Source organism: Pseudopodoces humilis, chromosome 17 (genome assembly GCF_049639895.1).
Source record: "Pseudopodoces humilis isolate 2021_Gansu_Grassland_sample_001 chromosome 17, ASM4963989v1, whole genome shotgun sequence".
Classification (NCBI taxonomy): Eukaryota; Metazoa; Chordata; class Aves; order Passeriformes; family Paridae; genus Pseudopodoces; species Pseudopodoces humilis.
Window position 1 is genome coordinate 6,114,062 of NC_142216.1, and position 27,112 is coordinate 6,141,173.

Below are 27,112 nucleotides of genomic sequence, written 5' to 3' on the forward strand. Positions count from 1 at the left end.
AAACCCCGGGTCCTTGTTGAGGGTCGTCGTCCCCCCCCCCCCCCCCCTGCTCTCCGCCAGCACTCTGATGGCAAACCTACACCCGCTGCGCCCGCCCCTGTCGCCAGCCTGATGTCCGGAGCGACACCGCGCTGAAGGGAGGGTTCCGTGAGGGCAGCCCCGGCCCCGAGCAGCGCTGCAGTGGCGGTGGCGGGCCCCGGCGGAGCAGGGCCGAGCCCAGGCGGCGGCGGAGCGGCGCTGCCCGCGGTGCTGGGGGGGCTCTGAGCGCGGCTCCCGCCCGCCCCTGCCCGCGCCGCCGAGCCGGGCCCGCCGCGCTCTCCCCACCGCTTCTCCCCAAGTGCCCGCTTACTTTATTGGCCAACACCAGCCGCCCACCCCTCACGGAGTACAAAAAAAAACCCCGCAAACAACAGCGAGAGCTGGAAAAATGTGCAACGTCAACGCGCTCGGAGTCTACGTGTGGGAGACGATCGTTTTCTTCAGGTAAGGCTCGGCTTTCCGCGAGGAGCGCCGTGCCCGGCCGGGCTCGGGGCACAGCCCCTGGGCACGGCGGCGGGACCCTGCCCCGAGCCTCCCCTCGGTGCCCCGAGCCTCCCCTCGCACAGCCCCGGGCTCGGGACGTTTAATTAGCACCGCAATCTCGCTAACCGCAGTGCTGAAAACACCGAGCCCGGCTGCTTGCAAAGTGACAGCTAGCGGCGGCTGGCAATGCTGCACTTGAATTTACCCGGGTAAATATTCCCACCTCGCCCCCTCCCCATCCTCAGATTGCAGGTGAGTTCCGTGGGATGCTCTCACTGCTTGCGTCTGAGGACTCACCCTCTAGCCTGAGCTGTCTGTGTTTAAAATCACCGAAAGCAGAGAATTATCTCGTTCCTTCCCAACTTTTTTTTTTTTTCCTCCCTTTCATGTTGTTTTGATTATTCTTTCTTTGCAGAATCTAAATGAAAGCCAAAGGGGATGGGGGGAGGTGTTTCCAATTGTGGCCATTATCACTCAGCTGTATTTTGACTGTTTTAGATGTGTTCAGTGTCTCCTTAAGGCTAAGATAGAAGGAAGAGCTTTAGTCTTAAAGAATTGCTCCTTGTCCATCTATCTTGCAGTACTTTTATTAAATGGACAAAAAAATGGGATGGTAGAAGCTTCTGTATTTCAGTTCCCTGCTGTAGCAAGTGAGAGACACCAGATTTAGGCAATTGGAGAAAAAAACCCTCTTTCATGACCTAAACTTGCTCGTCAGTCTCAGTCCTCAGTTCAGTTGCGTGGCTCGTAATTCTGTGTTTTGCGAAGTCTCATCTTGTAGCTTAATGTGAAAACACAGACATTATTTGCATAAAATCGGTGGCATAATAATTATTGTTTTATGAATCACAGTAGCAGACCTGCCAGTACTGGCCAGACTTTGAGCTAGCATTCTCTTTCCTTTTGAACGCAAAAGTCTTTCTAGGTATAAAAAAGAGGAATATCCACACTTTTTCCTGTAATTCCACAGAAATTCAGAGACAGTGAGATTGTCTCATGAACTCAAAGCAGTAAATGTTTATGTTAGGTAAAACAAGAGTTCTAGAAATAACTAAAATCACCAATCTCTGAGAAGCAGTGCCCAACAACCAACACTTTAGAGCCATCCTTTCTCATCTTAGTCACAAGTGTATTGCAGCCCTGCAGGACACGGTGGGATGGGCTGACAGGGAGCAAATGGATGTGCAATAAACTCTTAGGTCAACAGTGGGGAAACATTGGGTTAAAAAAACAAACAAAACAACACAAACACCAGAAAGCAAAAGGAAAATCACACAACTGAGCAAGAAGAGTATTTCCAAGCTTGCATTTGCTACGTCTCTGGTACTGAAACCTCTGCCTGGGTCTCCTCTGAAATGCCAGCACAGTGAAATTAATGCACACTCGTCCTGCAAAGCCTGCTCACACTTGTGCTGCACACCACACGTGTGAGCACTGACAGGTTCCCAGCACATCAATCACTCAAGGGCATTCAAACCAGTCACTTCAGATTCTAATGCAAAGGTTTGTAATGTTACAAATTTTACACAGACACACATGGTATTACATCATAGTGCATCCAAAAGGTATTTCTGGAACTTTAATTTCCCCAAAATCAACATTTAAGAATATTTGAAAATGCTTTAATTCGATTACAGGGAAAGGATGAAATCAAATTGGTTTATATACTGCAATCATTTTTGAAATACATTTTTTGAAGAAAAAGCAAACAAACAAAGAACTGTCAAGTAATTCCTGCTCAGAACTGACTCTATGCAATGTTTTTCTTTTTTTCTCTCCCGCTTTGTGTTATGTGTTCAATTTATTACAGGCCAAAAATCTACCAGCCTTTCTAGTCCAGGAAAAGCTTTGCTATTTCTGTTTCAGTAAGAGAAGTTTATTAATTAACAGTCATTCATAAATTTAGTATGCCAATTACTCCTGCACTCAGTCATACATGATGTTTAACAAACCCAAACCTGATAATCCAATAATCCATTAGAGAAGTATGCATTGCTTTAAATTACAAAGTGCACCGTGCTTTATTGTGAGCCTGTCAAAAATACTCTGGAAAGAGAATCAATTATATGCTAGCACATATACCACACAAATATTAAAAAGGAAGAAGAAGAAGAAGAAAATCTAACGTTCCAAGGAAAATTATATACAGCCAATATAAAAAATAAGGCTAGATTTTCTGCTTAACAAAAATGTCCTCCACCAGCCTTTTAAAAAACAAGACCCCATGGGAAAGAGTAACAGCTGGTGTGTGAATGCAAACATTATGGTATTGCCAATATAATATTTGTTTCTGTTCCAGTTGGGGTGTTTTAGAAGGGGTTTGTGATATGTGGCTTATTCTGACATGCCTTTCTTTATGGAAGAGCACTTCCCATCCAGCTACCTGCCTCCTCAGACTGCAGTCACTTAGCTGTGACTCAGGCTTTTACTGGGAACCTGGGCAGGGATGGGAACTGGCTTGGGAGGGGAGATGAAGACAGCTTGTCTGACCAAGCTTTCCTTACAGGTATCTAGGTAAAGCAAAGTGCCAGCTCTTTAAAATAAATTGGATTGTTTGGAGCAATATTGGACACGGAGATTTCCAGATGTCCTGCTTATATCTGTGGAGACATTTACAATCAATCATTCTCCCAAAGTCTAACTACACAGCCTGAGTGTTCACTTGTGAATTCCCTCATGCAGAACAAAATGCTCCATTATCCTGTGATGATCTTGCCTGGACTTTCCATGGTACCATTAAATTTTAGTAGCTGTTATGGTCCAGAAACACCACTGCATAAGCTGAAGGTAGGATTGCACCTTGTCAAATTAGGAGAGCAACGATGCCCTAGAACTGACACCTTACCCAAATGGACCCTGCCCTATGAGGCTTTGAAAATCTCTGGGCCTGATTTTGGTCCTAATGTCAGGAATCAGCAGCACGACCTTCATGACTCAAGATGAGGGTTGGCCCTTTCTGAACAGCAATCTGTCATCTAGCAGGAGTGATTCAAGGCAACTGCTCCAAGTGAGTCACAGGCTAAAAGTTACTGCCAGCCTCAGTCCCTATTGGATTGCTCCAACTGCCGTGTTTATATTCCCTCCTGACAGTAACAGAGCTCTTCTTTGCCAGTTTTTAAAACAGCAAGAAGGTGCCACTGTGAACATGAAGCCTCAACTTTGTGGGGAGGAAAAAAACAAAAACAAAACCATGAACAAACCTCTTAAAACAGTCTCAGCAGGTAAAGGGGATGATTGTAGAGCTGCTGATTTCATCTCCTTGAGAATACCACAAGAGAAAAGGCAGGGGAAGAATGAGAAGAATAACCTGCACCTAAGGCTCTAGGTGCTCTCTAAGGCTGCTGCCATAGCTCTGCAGGGAGAGGTCACATTACAGACTGAAGCCCTAACCAGAGATTTCCAGAGCCACAAGATAAACGATGCAGCAGATATTTTCAATCTTCACAGAATATTTTCCTAACTGTGCTAACTAAAATCTACTAGAAGTTGTGCCTTATGACCTGTTGTGCCTGTGCAGAGTCCCTCATCTCCATGAAATAAAAATGATTTAGCAAAGTCTTGGACTAGATGGTTCTAAGGATACTCTTTAGCTGCTTTGGTCTACAACCTACAATAACCCCATTAGAGACCCTGCTAAAAGGGTTACAGAGCCAAAGTTTGAAAATGTGATGATGTAGACAATTCTAGAAACCCTTATAAATCATTCTGTAAAGAAAGATTAATTTGGTGTCACTGCAGTAAAAGCACAAAATGCCTGGGACCCTGCCTTCTGCAGGAACTTTGATCCATCCATCCTGATGGATGCATTTAAGACAAATCAACATAAACTACACAAAACGTTTTATAACAGCCTAGTCTTAACCTTCTTCTTAGACAAACTGCTGCCTTAAACGACTCCAGACCTGCTCTGTGGATGGTTCAGAGCAAAAGACAGGGTCCACAAACGTCTGAGAAAAAAACAACATTCTTCCCCCCCCACCTTAGATCGGGTACAAAGAGTAGGAAAACCCTAAATAACCAATTTGCTTATCAAAGTCATTACAATGAATGTTGCAGTTTCTCACATGGACTAATAAAATACCCTTGGTCTCTGAGGCACTGGCGCTGTCACTTAGGTAACAGACTGGCTGTCCACCTTGGCTTGCTCTGAACTTTACCCCACACTGCAGCAAGTCCCACAGCCAGAACAAAAATTTACTGTTCAAATACCTGAGAGGAGCTGCTTCTCCTCTCAGGTGGAGGGAATGCCCAGACTCTGCCCTTACATGCAAAGGCACTACAGAGACTTCCCTCAAAAACAAGAATTTAGACGTGGGAATTCTTATTCTCCTTCTCCCATAAAAGGTGTTGCAGACCCTTAGGTATGAGGCAAGCCCTCTGACTCTGAGTGTCCCAGATTTAACAGCACAGGAGAAGGCTCATGAAGTTCACTCTGCTGCTGACCAAGTGATTCCAGCCAGAAAGGAAAGCTCTCGTAAGCAACATCACAGGGCAGCTCCCCCTGGTCCTGGGCAAGAGCATCCCTTGTGAGCTTAAGAAATTCATCTCACCAAACCCTCATGAGCTGACCTGGATAGAAAAGGATCCCAACGTCTGAATTAAGAAGTTAATCAATGTCCAAAATTAAATTACTTTATTATCCCAGCACTGAGCAGCAATCATTCATCTGCAATAGGAAACCAGCAGACAGACTCATTTCATCCCAGCATGCAGGTTAAAAGGACTCTCCAAATTCCAGTGTCAAGAACAAGATGTCAGACCACCTAATGAATATAATTGCTATTTAGGTACTGATGAAAGACAAGGGTGTTAAAAAAATAAATTATGCTTTAAAAATCACACAAACTCACAACATTTAATTATGTCAAATCGCATCACCTATTCTCACTTGCTTATTTTCTATAACCTGGAGTTTTTCTGAGATCCCAAAGTGATCAGTGTTAAGACAACAGATAGGCTGTTTATAAATTATGACTTCCATCTGGTTCATTTGCCTGCATCAGCTCTCCCTGTTGTGGCACATTAAATCAGGGTTTCACTATTTCCAGTAAATTACCCTTTTGCTCTCATTACCTGGCATGTTTCTACTGACCTTTATCTATCAGCAAGAGCACAAATCATTGGGTTTTTTTATGAACTATGGTTACACTTGTGCACCTCACACCTTCCAAGAGAAAGGATTCATCATGAGCTTTCAAAAGCTAAAAATGTCATTGCAGCACACCCTCCCCACCACAGTTTGATTCAATTTTTTGATGGACAAAGAAATTCATTCCAAGAACTTCTGATAACTTTAGTTTGGAGAAAAAAAATCCAACAAAGTGACAAAACCCAACATCAGCTTGGGACACATGAAGCAAAAAGGAAGGGGTGAGAGAAGCAGGGATTCCTCCTGCAATGCACTGGAAGGATCATTAGCAGCCCTGACCAGAAAACTCAACACCACACTGTCTGGCTGCTGACTTCCAGACCTACTTGCTCAGCCCAGGAAAGAGCAACTTTTGCATTGCACCCAGCATAATAAAATATTGCTAATTCAACAGGTCAGTACCCTTTGAAGAGACAAAAAAAAAATCACCAATTTTTTTTTCTCTCACCCTTCCCCCAGAGTACCCAAGCAATTTACATTTGTGCTTACAAAGGCAGACAGAACAGAAACCATTTCCCTCCAGAGGAGGAGGTTTGCACTGGGATTTCTTAGCCAGGATTGGTGCAAAATGTTACAGTTCCCTTCCCCTCTTGGGAAAGTGCTGATACAGCCCAGCTGATCTGGTGCTATCGATCACATGCACACCTCCAAGCTGCTCTTAAATCTCTCTGATGCACAAAAACTGAAAAAAATCCAGAAATAGAGCATTTGTCCTCCCTTCAGCAAGGCCAAAGCCCAGAGGGGGCCTGCAGAGAACATAAATAGATGGAGGCAGATGCACCCAGTGCTCACAGGAGCTGAGCTTCTCCCATCATGCAGACAATTAGTCCATCCATACAATGCACTGATGCTGATTTGGGGACTGCACCACATCTGGCTGGTACATGGGCACTGCTGGCATCCTGCAAATACATCTCTGCTGGCTCTAAGTGCCAGCAAGAAGAGCAGGAGAAATCTTTATTCACCAAGCCCCACAAAATTTAGATTTTGAGAGGGAGGGCAGATCAAAAGAAAACACTTTAGCACCCCTGCTTTCCTTTTGATTTCTCCCTCTTCACTCTTCCATTGAGGCTCACAGCCTGCTAGGAAAAAAAAAAAATAAGGGGGTAGGAAAAAAAGACAAAGCACCCAAGTGCATTAGCAGACAGGCAGGGAACCCTCTTGTGTCTGTCAGTGCCTCACTGTGGGGTGGGTGAAGAGGGAACAGAGCACCGGGGGGCTGCCAAGCCCAGGAGTGTCGCATGGCTGGAACAGCAGGGCTTGCAGTGCCATCAATCATCCCCGGGCTGCTTTCTGAGCAGGGCTGCCAGCAGCAGCTCCCCTCGCCCAGAATGCAAATCTCATCCCCCAGCCCCGGCAGGGCCGGAGCAAACACACAAATCAATTAAACAGCAGCACGAGTGGGATCAGGGCTGGATCGCCCCACTGCTGCGCGTCTGGCTCGGCAGCAAAACACAGCTGAGCCAGGAATCCTGCAGGAAATCCAAACAAAATCATGGTTTGCTCACCTTTACTACATTTCTTTCAATTTTGTTTTCATTTTTTTATTTCAGCTGATGCCAGTAAAAAGATGCATTGTATAAACCCTTCTCCCCTCTTTTATGAGGGAGCTACAAAACCTGAAAGCTTCCAAGGGCCAGCTGTTACCAGCACCCTTTAAAAAACCTTAGCTCCAGATGTGCAATGTTGGTTCAGCCCCATTACAGCAGGATATGTTCACCACAGGTATTACCTGTGAAGAGTGGAGAACCTCTGGCTTCCTGGGTGAGGGAACCTTTCCTTATAAGAATGTGAAGACAGGCTTGTAGACAAAAAAGTGACTTTCTGAGGGGTATGTTTACAATCCTGTCTCTGTTTGCTCCCAGTGTTTTCAACCTCTGGGAGAACTACTGACCAGGACAATAGTTGCTGGCACACCCACAAGCAAAACAGAATTCTTTCCTGCACCAGGTCTCCCAAGATCTCATTTACAGCACAAAATGTGTTTATCCCACCTCTCCTGCCACCCCATGGGCCTGCGAATTGCAAGCATTGTCCAGCTTCCAGCCCCATCCATCACACCCTGAAACAGAGCTGTGGACTTTGAAATCATCTCCCAGCAGTGTGGCTGACAAAGCAGCAGCCTCATCAAACACAACTCGCTCTCCCTGCACCAGGGCTGAAAAGATGGAGTTTGGTTTCTTCAGTTCTCCAACAACACAAAGTCAGAGGGCACCTGGAGTGAGAAGGAGAAAATCCCTCCTGGGCAGGGGACCCAGGGCTTAGCCATTCATCCCAGAAGTTACATTTCATTATTGCTCATGAATAAACTGATAAATTACACCAGGAATCACAGATGGCACAGAAGTCTAGCAGGGTGTTTATGCTGCAATGACAATGACCAATTCCATCAGAAAATATCAACGTGAGCACTCTCATCACGCAATCCATTTTACACAGCACAAAATTCATCAGAGAGCCCCAGTTTTACCACGAGACCCAGAGTTTTGTAGGTAGGTTACCCAGGTTAGCTCAGGAGACCTCTTCAAAGGGTCTGCAGCAAAAAGTTCCATTTCAGAAGATAAAATCCACCATCACTCTGCACTACGTATCATATCTCTTAAAAGAATTCTATCCATACCACTTCTGATTTAGCAAAAGAAGTTACAATATCCTTACCCATCTTAACGAGCAGCATGAATCCTTAAACTTAAACTAATTTTTAAAAAGCTGCCGTAGCGAGCTATTTGAACTGCTGAAAACGCGCCTGAGAGCACGACTGCAGAGCTATAGATAGAAGAGCATCCACGATTTCTCGTAATTCTCTGACACTTGTCTGGTCTGTGATCTAAAACCCTCTGACGTCAATTGAGGTTCCCATTGCAGCTCTCCATCCAAACACCAAATCAGGAGCACATCAGCAAAGAGAATATTCTTACCTAGATTATGAAGTTTCATCTTGTTAAGACATTTTCCCCCTTTATTTACTGCCTTCAGGAGGGCTGTTTATGCACGACTGTGAATATCTGACTAGCCCTCCTGACTTTAAAAGGAATATTCAGTGGGTGTGTGTGTGAAGCTACAGACGCATGCTTTTGTCTTTGCAAAGATGTTTTCCCCTTTGTTTTTCAACAAAAAACAAAAAGCAATTATAACTTTATTTATTTTGTAAGTCTCTCAGTATAGGCACAGGTAAGAGTCAATGCTGGTGTTTGCTGGTTTATCTCACAAGTGCTTAGAACCTGAGCTTTGACTTGTGCTTCTCTGTTGTTTGAACTGTTTTCAAACCTGTCTCAGAGGCTTAGGATCATACTTCTCCAGAAAGTCACTGCATGGGCTCCAAGAGCTGTAGATGCTTCTGGAAGAGGGAATAGTTGAGAAAGTCACTAGAGATAATGCCAGTGGCTCAAAAACTAATTTAACACTTTTTAGTATGTGATAAGCAAGAGTGACCACACAGCAACAATCCTTGTGAGGAGCAGAGACCCAGCACAAAACTGAGCATTATTCCCATACAATTTATTGGTCTCCCTGTGCTATTCCCAACTATATAAAACATGCAGATTTCTCCTCCCCCCAGCCAATTGTCTAGTCATTTTTTATTTTCTTACTGCTCTGTCCAGGCAGTGTCAGCAAATGTTCCAAGTGCTGGTGTCTTTCCATAGAGTTAATCAGTGTAATTGGGATGGTTTATAGCTCTGGACAGAGTGTTTTGCCATATGGCATAGGAGCCATGGGCTGCAGGAACGTGGCAGTGAAGCACAGAGACACCAGAATGCTGCAGTCTGAAGAGATTTTTCTCACTCCAGTAAAGTTGTTACAGCTTTCCCTGGATGGGAACGTTCAGAGAGGGTTAATTCCCTGAGGTTCATGAAAAAGTGCCTCCCAGCTCCTCTCCTCCTGTACAGCCACAGGGACCAGTGACAACACGGGTTGTGCAGGACCTTTGAGAGTGTTTTGGGATCCTTTGGGTTAAAACTTTAACTGATTACATCCTGTGACTACTGCAATGCAGCTACTTCTGGTGCAAGAGCTAGAACTGGTTTAAAGAGCTCACAGCAACAGAGCACCACCATCCAGGACAGAAACATTTAACAAGCCTACTCTTTCTTTCCTGTCCCCATCCTCCTGCCACTAATGGAGACAAATAAGAGCTCATTTTTGAGCTCATAATTGCCCATTTCTTTCTGAGAGTGAAACCTCTCCACAGGTTCTCAATTTCCGTATTCTCCAGTCTCACTGTACACATCTGCTTTCCTATCCTGTTCCTGTATTCAGGCCTGCTCCCTGCCTCTCCTGCACAAACACTCAGCTGAATTAAGAAAACAACCATGTCCAAATTCCCTTCCCACCTGTGAGAATTAACTAGAAAATTCCCCCCTGAGTACACCCCACACCCACGTGCCAGGGGCTGTAACACACCAGCAGCTGAGCATGACCAGGGGATTGAGATCCCCACTGTGCAACCAGCACATCTGTAACACTCACAGCTCCTTCTGCTCAGCACCAGGACAGGCCAAAAATCCAGAACTGGGGCTCTCTTCTCCCACACACTTCCACTATTCCATCTCCTTTCCACCTCTAATGCTTCAGGCCAGAAATGCAGACAAGGTGATGGAGAAAAACATGCAGGCAACGAGTTTCATCCTATTTAATTGAATTGCATATCAATATTGATTGTGCTATTAATTTTGATAGTAAATCTAATCATTAAAATAAAAAGTCTGCTTGCAGTGTCTGCCAAGCCTTCCCAGCAAGGGTCTGGCAGCATTCCCCTCCAGATAACATGTTGGTGTGCAGTCAGAAATAAATGTCTGGGTTCAGAGTTTAGGGCTGCCCCTTTTTCTTTTCACAAGGACAATCTGTCCTTCCTGCTGCAGAGGAGAGAGAGACAGGCAGCTCCAGCATCATCTGAATCCAGGCTGGGTTCTGCTGAGCTCCAGGATCTGCCCAGGGGCCTCTGTGCCCAGGAGAGGGTTCAGGAAGAGGAAGAAGAGAGCAACCCTGGGCTGCTCTCTTGTTAATCATGGACAGCACGATGCCTTTCTGTGCCCAGCTAGCTGATGTTCCCTGTGCCACTGCACCTCGCAGAGCCTGCTGGAGTCAATAAAACAAAGCTGAGGAATTCTCCCACATCCCCAAGCCCCAGCACTGCCCTAGCCTGGCTTTGAAGGTAATGGGGGAAGCAGTTACTCTGCACACCTCAGCCTGATGGACACTTCCCTCCCCTGGGATATCTACTTAAAGAACACGTCACATTTGAAGGACAAATGTGTGAGGCAGCTCACCTGAACGCTGTTCCAAACACATCCCTGCCAAGGTTTCTGGCTTGCTGCGTTTCAAAATAAAATTTAAAAACCAAAAAAAACCACTTCAGAAACCTTTTCTGAGCAGCACAGAACCAGGGTAGGGGTGAGGCATCTTCTATCTCCCCAGCCTGCAGAGATCCCACCTCTCTGGAGACACTGATGTGACACCACTTCACCTTCACAGGGACCTGAGCCTTCCACACTTTGCAGAGAGATAGTGCCTCTGCAAACACTTGTTTTGCAACAGTTTGTTTCTGCTGCCAGACATCATTTTTTTACATTCAGAATTGATGATTAACAATTACATGACTTGACAGGAGAATAGAGGCCCTGTGCTAATTTAATTCCTTCATCACTCCTCTTTGAAAAGAAAAAAAAAAAAAAAAAATTATTCCTCAGTATCAGCATTCAGCCAGAACAGGGCATTTTGTGATGTTGGACTTAATTAGATGGACAACCATGGCCACAGCCAAAAAAAAAAAAAAAAAAAAAGTATGAAAATATTGCTCAAGAGTCATGCAAATGGGAGAATGGGAGGAGGAAGACAAGGAAACATCCAACTGGGGAGTCAGGAATCAAGTGAACAGACACATCCAGACTGCAGAAAAGCCACTTTCTAAACCAAATAATTGTTTATAAGAATAGATCATCTGTTTAGCTGAAACAAATTGATGCATACAGAGTAAACAGTGCTTGTATAGCCTGGGAAAAACCAGCAATAGATGTCCTGCAAAGCTTGACTGTTCTGTTTTAAGGGATGCAATCCTGAGCTGCTAGGGCTGCTCATCTCCAGCACTTTCACATCCTGCTCGTGGGCTGGACCTCCCGGGGGCTTGCTGGTGTCTGCTTACACACCAGCATTAATATCACAAAAGATTATGCTAGTTCATCGACCCTTTGAAGAGATCCTTCCCATTGTAGCTGCTGTGATGATTGCCTGATGGCACTTTCTCAGCCAGATCCACTAGGGATTACAGCAGCATAAATAAGATAAGCCTCTGTCTGACTGCTATTAAAATGCGCCGAGATGCTCGGCTCAGACAACTCTTACACCAATGCAAACTCCATCCTCAGTGGGTTTGTTACAGCCTTTGCTTCCCTTTGTTTATTCACAGAATAAATCTTCTGAGCAACACAACTACCCACACCAAATTTCCAATTCTCTTCCATTGCCAATAATTTTCAAATCACTTGGCAATCTCTCTCTCCTCATCTCTGCTGAGCCAGGAGACGAACAGTCCTGTGGGACTTTTGACGGTGTTCTGGAAGGACTGAGGGATAAAGAAAGTCCCAGAAAACTCTCAAGGTAGCACATAAAGCACTAGTTTAGACAGACCTGGAAGACAGATGAAGCTGGCAGATTTTTTGGGTGCTGCCTGAGCTTAGCTGCCATTGCAAAGCTCAGCTGTCACAACCAAAGTGAAGATTTTGGGGCTTCCTTGAACAGAATCCATCCCCCCAAAGCAGTGGGGTGGATCAGCCTCTCTGTAGCTCCCAGTGGTGTTTTCTGCCATTATTTCTAAGATAGAGGGTAGACTCAGCTGCCTGCTTCTAGAAAGGCTTTGCTGCTCCCGATGCACTGCTTTCTTCTCTTTTCTCATTAAATCCAGGGGGAGTCTAGTTTTAGGAAAGCATCTAGTAACCAAACAGAAATGGGAGGGAACTCAGAACTCACCATGCCCAGGTCAACACCACACAGCAGCCAGGCAGATTTAAAACATGCATCAAGACACTGAGGCCTTGTGTGAAGGTTTCAGCACAGCCTCCAGGGTGCTCCCAGGGACTGGTCACAGGGACGGGCGTGAAGCTGCAGAAGGCACTGGGGCTGTGAGAGGGCAGAGGTTTCTGAGCTTCAGTTATCCAAATATTTTATTTCCATGCAGGAAGTGAACCCAAGAAATTAATTTATTTGCAACTTTGATGCAGAAAGGATCAGAAAATGGCACCCAGGAAATACAGACTCACTCATTGGAAGTGGGGTGAATATATCGAGCCGAGGCTTTCACACTGAACTTACGGGAAAGATGGGCACCGATTTCTGTGCTTTTCCACTTCATTTTTTAAAACAAATGCCAGGGGAATTGCAGTTTCTAATTATCTTTTTCCACTTAAAGATTATTAGATGCTTATTAGGTTTGTATTGCCTTTCCCCTCCCACACACATTTTCCATTTCCATATACTTCATCCAGTCTACAGTTAATGAGAAGAAATCAGTGTATTGCACTGTCTGGCATCTTGCTGAAGTGGCAGAAGTCTTTGGTTACCAAGTCATTTGCTGCTTAATTGAAACCTTTTCTCTGGACTCATTGCCATGCAGACACTCCATTGGAATGCAGTAGTCAAGCCCAGTATTGATTGTCCTCCCACTCCCAGCTTTCTTCTGCATTTGCAAATCAATTGCACCCTGTTGCTTTCCTTCTAAAAACAAATTAAATTAAAAACCATCACCCATTCCACAACCCCATTTATCCCTGAAACACTTTGGTTTTCCTTTGTGCATTTCCTTGGGGCAGAGATGGGAGCAAGACAAGGGACATGGTTGTGCAAGAGCAAGATCCACACCTTGTCAGGTCACCACTGAGAAAGAAGTGCACCAGCCTGTTCAGATAGGGTCCAGTGTGGGAGTGGATTGGGAGTACACAAAGGAGTGAATAAAATCCTGGGTTTAGGCTCTCACTAGAAGTGATCTGGAATTAATCTCTCCTCTTCACCGCAAGTTAAAGTATTTTTAACAGTTAAAAATCCAGCAAAAAAAAAAATCCAAACAAGAAAAAAATCCAAAGGGAGCTCTGCTGTAACTTGCAAGAGGAGCCAGACTGCAGTTGTGAGTTTGCAGGATTGAAAACCAAGGCTCTGCAAGCCATCGCTGCTGACACCAGGAAAGAAAGTCAATGCAATGCAGGTTACCAGATTCCTGATTTTGAAATTATGCACCCAAGCACTGCTCAATCCCCTGTGATTTCTTAAAGTTCTAAGGAATCAAGTATTTCAAATGCTTTGTCAAGATAACATGTCTCTCTGGGGTTTCAGCTCAAACTGGTATTGGAAGAGTTCATCTTTGGGGATGGGATCACGTCAATACCATGCAGAGTTACAGTCCCAAATTCTTCCCAAAAGATCTTGTGTCAGTACTCAACACTGCTCCCCCAGGTCTGGCTACTGCAAAGCTTCCCAAGGTGAGGTCCTCATGCTGTTAGAGGACTCTGGTGTCATTTGTGAGGACATCTGTAGCCAAATAGCATGTGCCTGTTGTAAACATCCTTAGACCTCCCAGCTGCTCTGTCAGGGGCTCCTCGCTGTTCCCACACAGCCTTTATATTTAAAAAAAAATAAACCAGGAGTTTTGCAGAGTTTGAAGCAATGGCCTCACTTCCTCCTGAGCAGCTTCCTTTGGCTCTCTGTACATTTGCATTGCAATGCTGCCCAGGCTTTACCCAGCACCAGACACCTGAACCCACAGGCTCACCCTAAGCACATTGCAGAGGTGATTTGGGGGGTTGTTTGGATAATCTAGGCAATTTTCCTCAACACTTGCAGCCTGGAAACAGACTGGTGTTCAAGTGGAAACCAGAGGGAGGGTACTGAATAGTGTCTGTTCCTGTCTGGGAAGTCAAACCTTCCTGCAAAGCTGAGAATGAGCACCTAATACCAAGGGTCACTTGCTGCTGTGTAGATGGCAGCAACAGACTTCACAAGCCCAAATCATCACCCTGCAGATCTTGCAGACTCCCATCGAGTCAGAAGGGGAATTGCCAGGCCCAGGTTTTTCTCTTCTACAGGTAAATTCATGGTTTCACTCTTTCTGGCCCAGATTCCATACAGGTCCCAGGAAGATTCCATTTCCTCTCATCTTCAACCCATCATGAGTAAAGTTTCAGGATCACACTCCAGACACTCCAGTTCTGTGTTGAGCTCAGACCCTGCATTGCAGGTACCAATAGCAAAGGCTGGACTGATCAGCAGAATCACCCCTCTCCCCTACAGCCCCAAAGGCTCTGCACAAGCTGTACCATCACATGATGCTCATTTAAACTTCCAACTCCAGATGTCTCTGATCCTACCTGCCTTTTGGAAAATCATACTGTCAGAGTACTGAATATGCTCCTTGCTATTTGCCCTGTAATTAAGCAGTAATTGCTGCCCAAGGCTAATCTCAGAGTGTATTTTACCTGTGGAGCTCAGTGCCAGAGTTCACATTTGTAATTTAGTGGCACACCAAGGAGCTATACCTAAACTCACAAAAGGATTTTCACTGCTCATCATCTCTCTTCTACTTTGGTGGCAGCTGGGATTCTGTATTTGGAGATGTTTGGGCTGGGCAAACAAATTAGCTGAGACCAGCCTCATTAGGAATTCACATGGGTACCCATCCTGCCTCAGCAGGAATAAGATGCTGACTGCTCTGTTTCTGGACCCCAAGCCCTCCCCAGCAGGGGATACACACTGAAACCTCCTCTTTATTTCTACTTGCACAGCCTGGCAGCCTCCAAGGAAGCTGAAGCAGCAGCTCGATCTGCCCCCAAACCCATGTCTCCTTCCGATTTCTTGGATAAGTTGATGGGGCGAACTTCAGGATACGATGCCAGGATCAGACCGAATTTTAAAGGTATGCAAAAAAAGAGGGGATTTTTTTCATTTCAGGACTGAAAACCGCATGCAACCCTCACTAATATCTTCCTAATGCAGTATGAAATATGAATATTTATGTTCTTACAATGTATCATAACAATATTTGGCACATGGATCCCTATAGATGTCTGGAAAGACATCAACAAATGTCTGCTCAGAGTGGAAACAACCTTGTAAGAACTTCACATGCTGTAAACATAGGGCCCCCCAGTCCCTGCGTCAATACAGGGCTCAAGGATCCTGTCAAACCAAGCAGTGACTGGCAGGGACCTGAACATCTTTAGAGGGTGAGATAAAATCCCCAGCCTGCCTTTCCCCTGAAGTCACTGTCCATGAGCCCTGCCAGTGGCAGGCAATGTTTCCCCCTTACAGCCACTGCAGCCTCTTCCATCAGCTCCAAAGAAATTCCCAAGATGCCAGGGGCAGCCTGAACCCATCCCTGTCCCCCACACTAAAGGGGCTCTTAAGCCCAGCACTGCTCTGTTTTTCCCACCCAGTTTTCCAGTCTAGCCCATATTCCATGGCAGCCAAGCAGCACTGAATCAGGCCGTGGCAGAGGCAACGAAACCTCTTTTCTCCTCAAAACTCCTCTTCTAGCAAGTGAGGTGTGGGGTTTTGCCATGGGGATTTTGGATGGCTTTTTCAGCCTGGTCTAATGGAAAATGTCCCTGCACATGGCAGAGAGGATTGAACCAAAGAGTCTTTCAGGACCCCTCCAATTCAAACCATTCTATGACTTTTTTTTTGTTTTCTTTTTCAACTGAGCTCACTTTCCCAAGGCTCTTTGGCCTCAAATCACACCCACAGATAAAGCATGACCTGCCCCTCTCTGCCACTGCCCAGCCATCTCCAAAGCTCTTTTTGTTCACTTCTTTTGTTTCCTGCAACCAGTTCCCTCTCCCCCGGAGCCACTGGCAGGGCTGACAGGACTCCAGGACCCATAAATCACTGGTGACAGCACCTGGCACCCAGCTTTGAACAATAAACTCTGTGCTGGGCTTTTAAATTCAAAGAAAGGTGGGAAGCCTGTGTCCCAGTAACCAACCAAGCAAGAGGACACTGCTGTTCTTACCCAAATCACAAGGAGTTAAAATACCACCCTGTTAACCTGCCTGCCTCTAAATTATGCACACACACAAATTAAACTTTAATATTTAATGAAATGTATACATTCACTTCCTGCTGAAGGCAGCTGTATTGCATTTTTATTTGAGATAATTTAATTTCAGTTTTATTTCAATGAACTACACCTTCCCCTCAGGGCAGTTTTGCTGGCTTAGCCTTCCACACATAAATCAGGCTCCAATTTACATGGGAAGCATTGGAGGTGTTTTACAGAGCTTGGGGTTGTAGCTCTCAAAGCACATAATTTAAATTAACTGCAGTAACTCATAAGGACATTTTAATTGCTTAGATCTAAATGAAAATAATACTAAAGATCCATATCAGATTGATTTTTGGGGAAGGGAAGATTAATGAATAGAAGATTGCAGCTTTTCCATAAATGCTGTAAAGTTGTGACTTAGCTGTGAATTCACATTCTGAGAACAAAGAAGTATTTGGGTTTTAAGCTGGAGGATGAAGTCAGGAGCTCAGGCAGGGACAGAGAGGAACCTGGCAGGAATTGGGCAGGAGACCTCTCACCCAGGCTGTGCCCTTATCCCTGCTGCTGGAAAACTCCATTCCTTCACAGCTGCATCCCAGCAGAGAGGAGGAATACTTCCGTGGCAGACAGCAAATTTTCTAGAGCCTCTCACATGCTAAAAAATACCAAAAACCACCAAATCCTGCAGGGAGCTCATGGCTCACCTTAGACACACTGAGAAGGGCTCAGTGCCTCAACAAGAGCTGGGCTGCCCCAAGGAACCTTCACAAACCCACCCCAGACTCAGCTTCATGTCAGCACTGGGTCAGGAACGGGGGGACCAAAATATTCCAGACCTGTCAGAGTCACGAGTGGGTGCAGCCACCCAGGAGATCTGCTCAGTTTTCCTTACACTTGGGAGGGGAATCACATGTTCCTTTTATGTGGCTCATGAACGGATCCAGAACAGAAAAACAATTCCCCTGAGCTCAACAGAAGGCAAAAAACAAGTACTAAAGATTGATAACTGTGTGCTTTCAGCTTATAGATAAACTTCTGGATAAGAGGAGCTGGTGAAGGCAGCAGGAAAAAAAAAAGATACTATTTTTGTGTCTGATAGCTCAACCCATGCCAGTGTTTAACAGTGTGGAGAAAGCTGCACAGACTGAGCAGTGTGAGATGCTGCTGAGCTGGCAGTGGTTGTCTGGGGGCTGGTTAGACAGCAGCCTGCTCAGATTGCCTGGGACTCACACCAAGAAAACCCCAGCAGAGAGCATCACTGCAGGGGACAGGCACAAACTCTCAGAGGAGGCCAAAGTAGGAGAGGAGGAAAGGGAAATGAAGAGGAGAAAACCAAGCTCCAAATGTTCCTCAGTAATCAGGAAAATCCATTAATTTCCACACAGGAGGAAGTTTGCACTGATTAGAGGCACAAGGCTCTCGTTAAAGCCATTCCTCCCCCCCAGTATTCCATGCTGCAGCAACTGCCAGACTGCAGATGTGACCTTAGCAGGAACATCACTCCCCCAGCAGACTGAGCCACCAGGCAGTGTTTGAAATGCAGACACCATCACTGACTCCATAAAAAATGGGGGAATAATCTGAAAATCCACACTCTCTACTTGCACAGATATTATCTTCCCAGAAGCATCTGTCACAGGGATGATATGAGATTAACTCCGGTGTGAAAGGGGACCTTGGTCCCTGGGGCAGTGTCTGCTCTCTGCCTGGGCTGCTCTCCCCACCACATCCTGGGCAGTGCCCACAGCAGCCTTTGGCAGCCCCCAGAGCAGAGGCCCATTTTGCTCCAACCCTCTGCAAAAAACCTTCTCATTATGTGTGGGAAAGCCACAGGTTTGCCAGGCACCAGGTGTGCCCTGGTTCCAAAACATTCCCCAGCATTTTGCTTTGTGCTGAGCTGCAGCTCTCGGCATCTCCCCCTGTGTAAATGCAGCATTTCTGCCTCAGATTCTGCAGGCAATGTTGTGAAACCCTTCCAGTCACACCTCTGGGGATCAGTACCACAGGAACAGACTGGCCCCCATGCCCTCAAACCACAATCTTTTCATCCCTTAACCCTCACTCCTTTCCTTTAGTGACCCCTTAACTTCTCCAGTATGAGCAGGGCAAGCAAAGCTTTGGTCTGAAAGCGAATCAAGCCCAGGAGAGGCATGGCCCAGACACCAGGATTACCTTCTGCCCAAACAGGACAGCCAGAGAATTCCTGCTGGCAGAGCCCTGAATTCTCCTGTGAGCTGTGAGCCCTGACAGACTGAATCAGGATCATCCCCTGGGGTTTGGGGCTTACAGGCAATTCTGCTTGGAAACACCGACAGCAACACAAGAAACTCAGGTACTGAAACAGCTGAAAAGGAGATCTCAGGACACTGGAAAGGTCTTTGGGATTTGTAAGCTGGGATTTACTCTGCTGAGCAGCCAGTCCCTCCCTGCTGTTTGAGGATGCAGAGGGTCAAGCAGGCAGTGCCAGCTCCCCAACACCACCATCAGCAGGTGGGGTATTTGCTGCTTTAGCCAGCCTGATCCCTACAGCTCACTCTGCTGCACTGGCTCTGATGGGAGCACATCATCCTAGCTCAGGAACAGTGAACTTATTTCATAAGTACAGCTCTAAATAAAAGTCAATTGTCTCTCAGCTCCTTTCTGGGATACTTTGCTATCATGTTCAAGGTGAGATTGGCACCCATCTAGCCAGGTCAAGATACCTAGAAACTGTCCTGGCTGCCTCTGGTCTACTCCTGTTCATCTGAACAGTTCCCAGCAGAGATCTATAAACACTCTACCAAACAGGGGAACAGAGGCAGAGCACAAGCACTGTCTGGTGTCAAAACCAAGACCAGAGCCAGGCCTTACTCCCCTGCTACCCCTCCGTCACCCATTCCCACAGCAGGTTTTAACTGCACTGAGTGGAAGTCTTTTGTTTCACGAGCACACACTGAACTGCTGATCCAATCTGTGTTTGTCATGCAGGCCCACCAGTGAACGTCAGCTGCAACATTTTCATCAACAGCTTTGGTTCGATTGCAGAAACAACTATGGTAAGTAAAAATCACAGCACAGCTGCTCAGCTACTGGCTCAGCCTCGCTGTGCTCCCAGAAAATGCAGCATCACCCTCCTCCTCAGGGTGACCAGGGAAAAACACTCAGTGCTCCCAAACTCGCTCAAAGTTTGAGTCAATTAATGGTCAACACACAAGACCCATTTCATGTAGCTGAAGATCACACAGTCTCCATCTGCATCTTATGAAAACACTCCATGGGCAAAGGATAAGGGTCAGAAAGGAAAACAAATAATTCTTTTCTGAAGATTTGCCTAAGGCTGCAAACTCAGCGACAGTTACACATACTTTGTGTTTAAGTGGGCATAAATCCAAAATTAATCTGGATTCAAAGAAAAGGGAAATCAGCTGAACTCAAATTCATTTTGCACTAGGATTTCAGATTCCCAAAGATTAAGAGAATTATTAGATTAAAGATTAAGATTATTGTTTTCTTGGAGACATATTTCTGATAGACAATGATTTTTAGTTGAAAATCAAAGCCAATATTTCCAAGTTAAGGCTCACTTCTTACAAAATTAGTGAGCATGGCTAAAGGCTGTATCTAATTGGCAAGGCACTAGGAGCAGAGGATCACTAGAACAGGAGATAATTGCTCCATCTGAAAACTATTAAAGATTGGTTGTGACATAACCAGTGAACAGCAAAGGAAAACTCTGGAGGTATTGTGCCTTACTGCTGTGCTAATTAAAGATAATCCAGAAATATGGTGTTTAATTACCCTCTGGTAATTCTTTTTCTAGAAAAATGCTGAATGAAGAATGCAAGGCTCCAGCTTCAGGCGTTTTGTGCATTCAGGCAGGAAGTTTTAGGCTTTGCATATAGATCACACCCCTTGACTTGAACAAATTACTTGGCATGCACACCACTGTCAGAGGAGAGCCACAGCCATACAGCTCAGGTTATAAGTCTCTTCTGACACTACATCATTCTGCTGGAAATATTTGGGTTGGGACAGTTCAGTTCTGGTAGTGGAGGAGGAAACAAAAGCTGTAATTCTGTCCAAGCACAAGGAAACAGATTTCCTCTCTGCTCTGCAGAATTTGTCAGAGCTCACAGGTGAGGAGCGTGGCGTGGATTCATTTGTATATAAAGCAAAAGAGGAAGAACTGCCACTGAAATACACATCTGTTCCTAATTTACTGATTATTGGTTACCTCCTTTGGCATTACAGGCAATAAATTCTGTTCCTATGCACCAATCCAGAGTGCAAGGGAGCAGGACAATCCCACAAAGGATCTGTGCAGTGTACAGAGCACATTCCATTGACATGCTTTTCAGTGCATCTGCTCCACACTGCAAGATGCACTAGAGCAGCCAAAGATGCCACATGATCCCTGTAAGCAGGATGCTCCATAAAATTAGCACAGACTAGCACAAGAGAGATGCAGTTCACCTCCAAGACACGCTGCAGGGACTCACTATCATCTCCAGATGCCACTCATTTCATAGGCAATCTTCCATGGAAAAAAAAGAAAAAAAATTCCCATGGGAACCCAGGAACACCCTGTGGGCACATTGCTTTGTCTAGAAACATCCGAGGCAGCTCTGGCAAGCCAGCCCAGATGTCAGGCTGCCGCAGCATCGCACACAGCCTGATCTAACGCTCCCGCGCGGGAGCAGCAGTTCTGCTCGTAAACACCAGCAGCAACACAAGAAACACCGGTACTGACACAGCTGAAGAGGAGATCTCAGCAAGCTGGAGAGGTCCTGGGGATTTGTAACCTGGGATTTACTCTGCAGAGCAGCCAGTCCCTCCCCGCTGGTTGAGGATGCAGCAGGACAAACAGGCAGTGTCAGCTCCCCAACAGAGCTGGGAAGAACTTTCTTTCTGGGAAGAACACACTGTCCTGCCTTGAAGGGCTTTTGAGACAGACCTGACTATTCTGAATTCAAGTGGAACAAGTGGTCAAACATCAGAGGAAAGACTGGCAGCTTGCAAAATGGAGAGGGGAAAATCAGTGTTTTACCATAAAGAAAGCCATAGCCTATCACTTACCCCTGGAACTGATGATGGCAAAACTCCCCTAGCTGCTTCACTGGCCAAAAAGAGAATGAAAATTATGTTTTAAACCCCCATCATTTGGCACTCTAACCCTGATCAGGTTCAGGTCTGAGTACTACATCATCTTATGTTTCATTACTGTTACACTAATTCCTGCAGGAGAAGTCACAGGGTTTTAAGGGTACCCCACATGCAGTTAGAGAAGGCTTTAAAATATCTCCACAGTGGGCTGATAATTCCTACAGAAAGTACCACTGCTCCCTTCTAAGTTTACACTGCCTGAATATCACAAATTAGTGTAAACCACGAGCTCACTATGCAGAGGATTAAAGAAATTACAGGGAGAGTGCTCACTTATGGCTTGAACCCTCGTGGAATGTAGAGGAAGAGAAAAAATACAGAAAAGTAGAAAAAACCCAGGTATTTGATGAAGAAAGCTGGGTCCACAAACCTCAGAAGGAAAGAAAATGAGTTGCAGCCAAGAGAAGGCACAAACTCCCCAGACTGGGCAGAAAGCTGCTATCTGCCCCACAAAGGTTCAAAATGAACAAGACAAGAAATGGAGGTCTGAAAACTGCTGCAAGGTTAGGGGGAATTTAAAAAAAAAAATTAAAAGGCAAAGTCATCCACCAAACTGATTTCCTAAGGCAGAGCTGATTTAGAGCAAGGGAAGTAACTCCTTTAAGCATCCTGCAGAGCTGGAGACCAACATAAAAGCCTCTAGTGGTGCACATAATTGATTGGACATTTGTGTTGGATTGCAGCTCAGAGCTCATATCCAGCCTCACTTGCCTGGAGCTCTAAGGACAAGGGAGGCTGGGACTGGGAACACATCCCTGTGAACCCAGCCAGTGCTCCAAAGGGAAGAGAGAACCAACCCCAAGAGCCAGATGAGTGCAGACTCCTCCTGTCCCAAAGCATCACTGCAGTAATGCATCCAACAGCAAGGGATTCCCGAGGACAGGTGCAAGATGCAGCCACTCTCTCCAATTATTTTTCTGACAAACACCAAACAACCCCCAAACACAAGCTCTTAAAACCCTTTTTGCTGTTCAAAAGCATGAACAACTCCACAGCTATACCAGATTATGAAATCTATAGCAAATGTAGAAAGTCTTCGTTCCAAATAAACAGAAGTGAGGCACCTCGGGAACAGGTTCTGGGTTTTAAATAAATAAACTGCACCAGCTTTGGCTTTTCTTTGGGGGATGAGGCAACTGATAGGATTATCTGAGCATTTTATTAACAAGTTCCCTGCTATTACAGCAAACTTGAAATTAAGTGATGCCCTTGCTCCCTCTTCCAGTGGAAGCTGCAGTTTTATGGCCTTCCAGTGGCTCAGGGAGCTGAGAGCATCTTGTACTCAGTGGAAGCACAGGGAGAAGAAGGAAGACCTAGCAATGCTAGCAGCTGGATTCAGGATGAGCTTTTCTAGACTCTCCTTTTAAAAAGGACCCACACACAGCAAAGAAGGGACCGAAAAAGAAATTAAAAATCACAGAAGAGCCAGCACAGCCTCCTGTAGACACAGTGTAAATATGCAAATTCATTTTTGCTGCTTTCATGCCATAGTTATCTCATCTGAAAAGAGCAAAGCAAATGTGGCCCTCCAGCCAGCTGCAGCACAGCCACAACTGGGTTCCCAGCATCTCCTGAGGACAGGAGAAGCTGGAGGCTGCAACTGTCCAAATGTTAAGTGCTTGTTCAGAGACATCTGCACATGAGATTTCCAATGAGAAAACAAAGCACCCTGCAAAGCAGACCAAGAAATTCAATCAAGACCCACAAACCCCAGAACAGCAGAGATTCTGATGAAGAACTTGGGTCACACATTTAACACTGGTCCCACTCACTCCAAAATCAGCAAAAGATACGAGGTTCAATGCACAAAGCCCATAGCAAAAGTTAGGTTTTGAGCAAAATTTCCTGCAGTCAGTCATTCTGAAACCCAACCATCAGTCCCACAGAGATGATAAGCATCTAACAAGTCACGCAACACAAAATGAAAAGGTTTTCACAACAACTCAGTCTGCTGCCATCTCAGTGTTAGACCTGCAGCTGTCTGTGGCTGGAGTTTGTCCTTTCAGTCAGTAATGGAGAGGGAAAAGAAAAAAAATGGCAAGAAGAGTCCGTGAAATAGGACTGTGCAACTCAAATACAGGGACACAAAACCCCCTCAAGCTGAAAAACAAAACCTCTCTACTAAATACCTACATTTACAATTCTGGATGCTGGCTGCAGCTCACATCCCAGCAGCTCTACTGGCTCAGAAAGATACATATTCCCCACTTTTTGTAGGAAGACACAGAAAAGCTTTCTGCTTTGGATTCCAGTATAAAGATCCCCACACTTACTAAGCACCAGGTGCCTGCCCTTCTCTGATACAGACTCCTTCTCCCCTCAGCCAGGTGTGGTTTCACACAGGCTTCAAACTGGTTATTTAGCTATTAACCCTCCCTAGGGCTGCTCCTGGTGTGCTTGGGTGTTTTACAGTCTGTTGTAGTGCTCCTTGGCAAGGCAGGTTGCCTTCAAAATATTTGTTCATTCCCATTCTAGTGAATTAACTCAATGCTAATAAAAGCCCCTCGTGCTCTGCTGCCCAGGTGGGGTCCCAGAATCCCCTTCTAAACGAGATCAGTCTCTACCCTGTTTTTTCCATCAGCAAAATGTAAATTTATCAAAGGAGAAATCTCTCCCCAAGACTGTTCAGTGCAGAGGCTGCTCTGACAGAACCACTGAGTCAGGAGGGAAAACCTATTGAGTGTCCTGAGAGGCTCCATCCCTCCTGCTCAGCACTGCCTCCAGCTCCTCTGCTTTCAGCAGGAGATGTCAGGGCTATGGGATCCTGGGAAGGGAAGGTCTCAAATGATCTTCTGTTTCCTTGTCTCCTTGCGAGGTCACTAAGCAGAATTTCATTTCAGCATTATCAAATTGAACTACTCTGATCACTCCAGTTATTCTCTTCCTGCCTTGTGTCATTTCCCTCTTGGGACTAAAATGCCTTTGTGAAAATTGCAAAGCTCCTGAATGCCTTCAGTGCACAGAGCTGCTGCTCCCCTCTCCCAAGCCAGCCAGAGGAGCAGGCTGCACAAGATAATCAATGCCTGGATGTGATAGGCACACAAATGAAGAATGTGAGGGATAAGAAGAGTATGGAGAAAGAGAATTTTAATTTTTTTTTGCCAAGTTTGCAGCCCCAGTCAAACATCTTTTTTCCTTGCTTGAAAGTTCACATCAGAAATTGCCCAGTGCTGTCCATCATTTAGGAATAACTGTGAACTTCTTGGGGATGCTAATTAAGATCTCCAATAACAGCATCCAGGAGAAATGCTGCATATCTCCAGGTAGCCAAGGAATGAGCATTCCTCAGCTCATCACCTCCCAGCCTGACTGCAATGTTGAGGACAAAGCTTTCAGCACAGAGGATCTTCAGCTGCTGCAGAGCACTGTAACCCTTCTCTTAGCCTGTGTCACAGCACAGACATGCCCTGACTGCTCCCCATGCCTTCTGCTGGCCCCCAGGCTGTGTCATGGCCAGTTTGCAGTCACAGTGCTTGTTTTTACATTTATGTTCAAATAAGGCTGGACACAAGAAACCTAAAAGGCTGCTCAGAGCCTTCAACATTGCAGTGTAATGACATAAGGGCAAATCTGGGAGAAAACCACATTCTCAGTGAGCAGGCCAGGGCTGTGAGTAAACTCCCTGAGTAGGAAGATCTTACTAAATGCACACACAGAGGTAAAATATTAATGCCCTGAAATGGCAAAGCCAGAGAATTGCATTCAGTGCAGGTATCTTATTTCTTCATCCTTGACTTTTTAATATCACAACATAAATGCTTCATTTTCTGTATTCCAAAACAAAAATCATCCATAGCAAACACTTGTCTGCAAAGAAGGAACACAGAGTAACACAGACCAGAGTTACTCCCCCACTGCTGCACATCCCTGGGGTGGAGGTGGTGCAGTTTCTCACACCACACATTCCCCATGTGCCCCTGGACTGTTCTCAGCAGGACGTGAGCACAGGACACTGTGACCCTAGAGATGAGTTAGGAGGGGCCTTTTCACAGCCAGCCACTGTGAGAAGTTAATTTTCATCTGGCCCACAAGCATTTAATTAAGCTGCCTCCTCATGGTTACAAAGACTACGGCTGTTCTTCTTCCTGTGGTCTCATGCCTGCTGTGGTGGCAACATAAACCATTCAACACCTCCTGTCCCACCCTTTTCTGTCCTTTTGGCAAGTTTTGAAGCCAAAGCAGTGAATTTACTCCAGCAACAAATCTTACCCGCTGTAACTCAGGCTGTTGTAGGGAATTTGGCTCCATTCCCTCCCCCCTTCTACTACTCCATCAGGCTGAGCACACTTCTGGGCAGCTACCACTGAAGTTTCTTCCAAACATGAGTTTAATTTGTGTTGTACATGACATAAGTCCCAAACTGCAGCTGACCTGCTAGCATCTAGCTTATTTGTAGCTGAATAAGCAAAACAACTTTTTGCTTTCTACCTATTAGGTCAGTGACATTGATTTCCCCTGACTGCAACACACAGAAAAGGGAGAATTGAAAATATACACCTAGTTCTGGGAGCTGCTGCCTCCCAGTAGGAATTCATGTCTTCTTTCCTTTTCCAGGGGAAAAGGAAAGAAGCCTTTCCTTTTGGAAAGGCTGGGCTGGTCCTGTGCTAACAACCTGTTCCCCAACCATTCACATTTCCTCCAGACACATTATCCAGGGTCAACAGAGATGAATCATTAAGTCAGAGGGATGCACTAGGACTTGTGAAGGTGACACTTGGAATATCAGCAGAAGGAAATAGTGTTGCAGTCCTTTTTTGAGTTCAGAGCTCTGCTCCTTTTAGCATCAAGTCCGTGGTTCATTTGCTGTTGTCACAATTATTAATGTCATTAGCAGCTTCTGTGCTCTGAGGATGCAGATGGCACAAAGTGGCCTCAAACAGACTCTGGACCATGTGTTTGGCTAGGAATTGCCTCATCCAAAGCACAGAGCACCCAGCATAATCCTCTCCCACCACGGGAGTCAAGTCCTCCTGGACAAGAGGCTGCAGGTTCACAGGCAAGTGAGCTCTGGAGGCAGCAGCACCAGAAAGTCTCTCCTGTACTGGCACCCTTCAGCTCCAGAGCTTTGTGTCCTCCAGATGGAAAGAACAGAGCTGGTGGCAGAGTGAGGGGGAGCCTGTCACCGAGTGCCTGCAGCAGGTATCAGACACCAGCCAGCACATCAGACACCCTCCATTTACTGTCTCCTAATAAAAGTCTTCAAAGTACATTTGCGTTAGAAAGGCAGCAAAGAAACCCTTAATCATGAGAACAACTATTCATTTGGGCCTGGGCAG

General features: G+C 45.7%; 1 protein-coding gene across 2 annotated transcripts in view; it reads left to right on the plus strand.

The window, feature by feature from the left end:
- The first annotated feature begins 380 nt into the window (after nucleotides 1-380).
- The window catches only part of GLRA1 (glycine receptor alpha 1), a 36,235-nt gene continuing 9,503 nt past the window's right edge, over nucleotides 381-27,112 (plus strand). For both annotated transcript variants that reach the window (XM_005523596.2, XM_088063554.1), the window contains exons 1-3: nucleotides 381-483; nucleotides 15,436-15,566; nucleotides 19,662-19,729. In XM_005523596.2, the coding sequence (XP_005523653.2) occupies nucleotides 428-483; nucleotides 15,436-15,566; nucleotides 19,662-19,729 (255 nt within the window). In that variant the 5' untranslated portion in view covers nucleotides 381-427. The remainder of the gene's footprint in view (nucleotides 484-15,435; nucleotides 15,567-19,661; nucleotides 19,730-27,112) is intronic.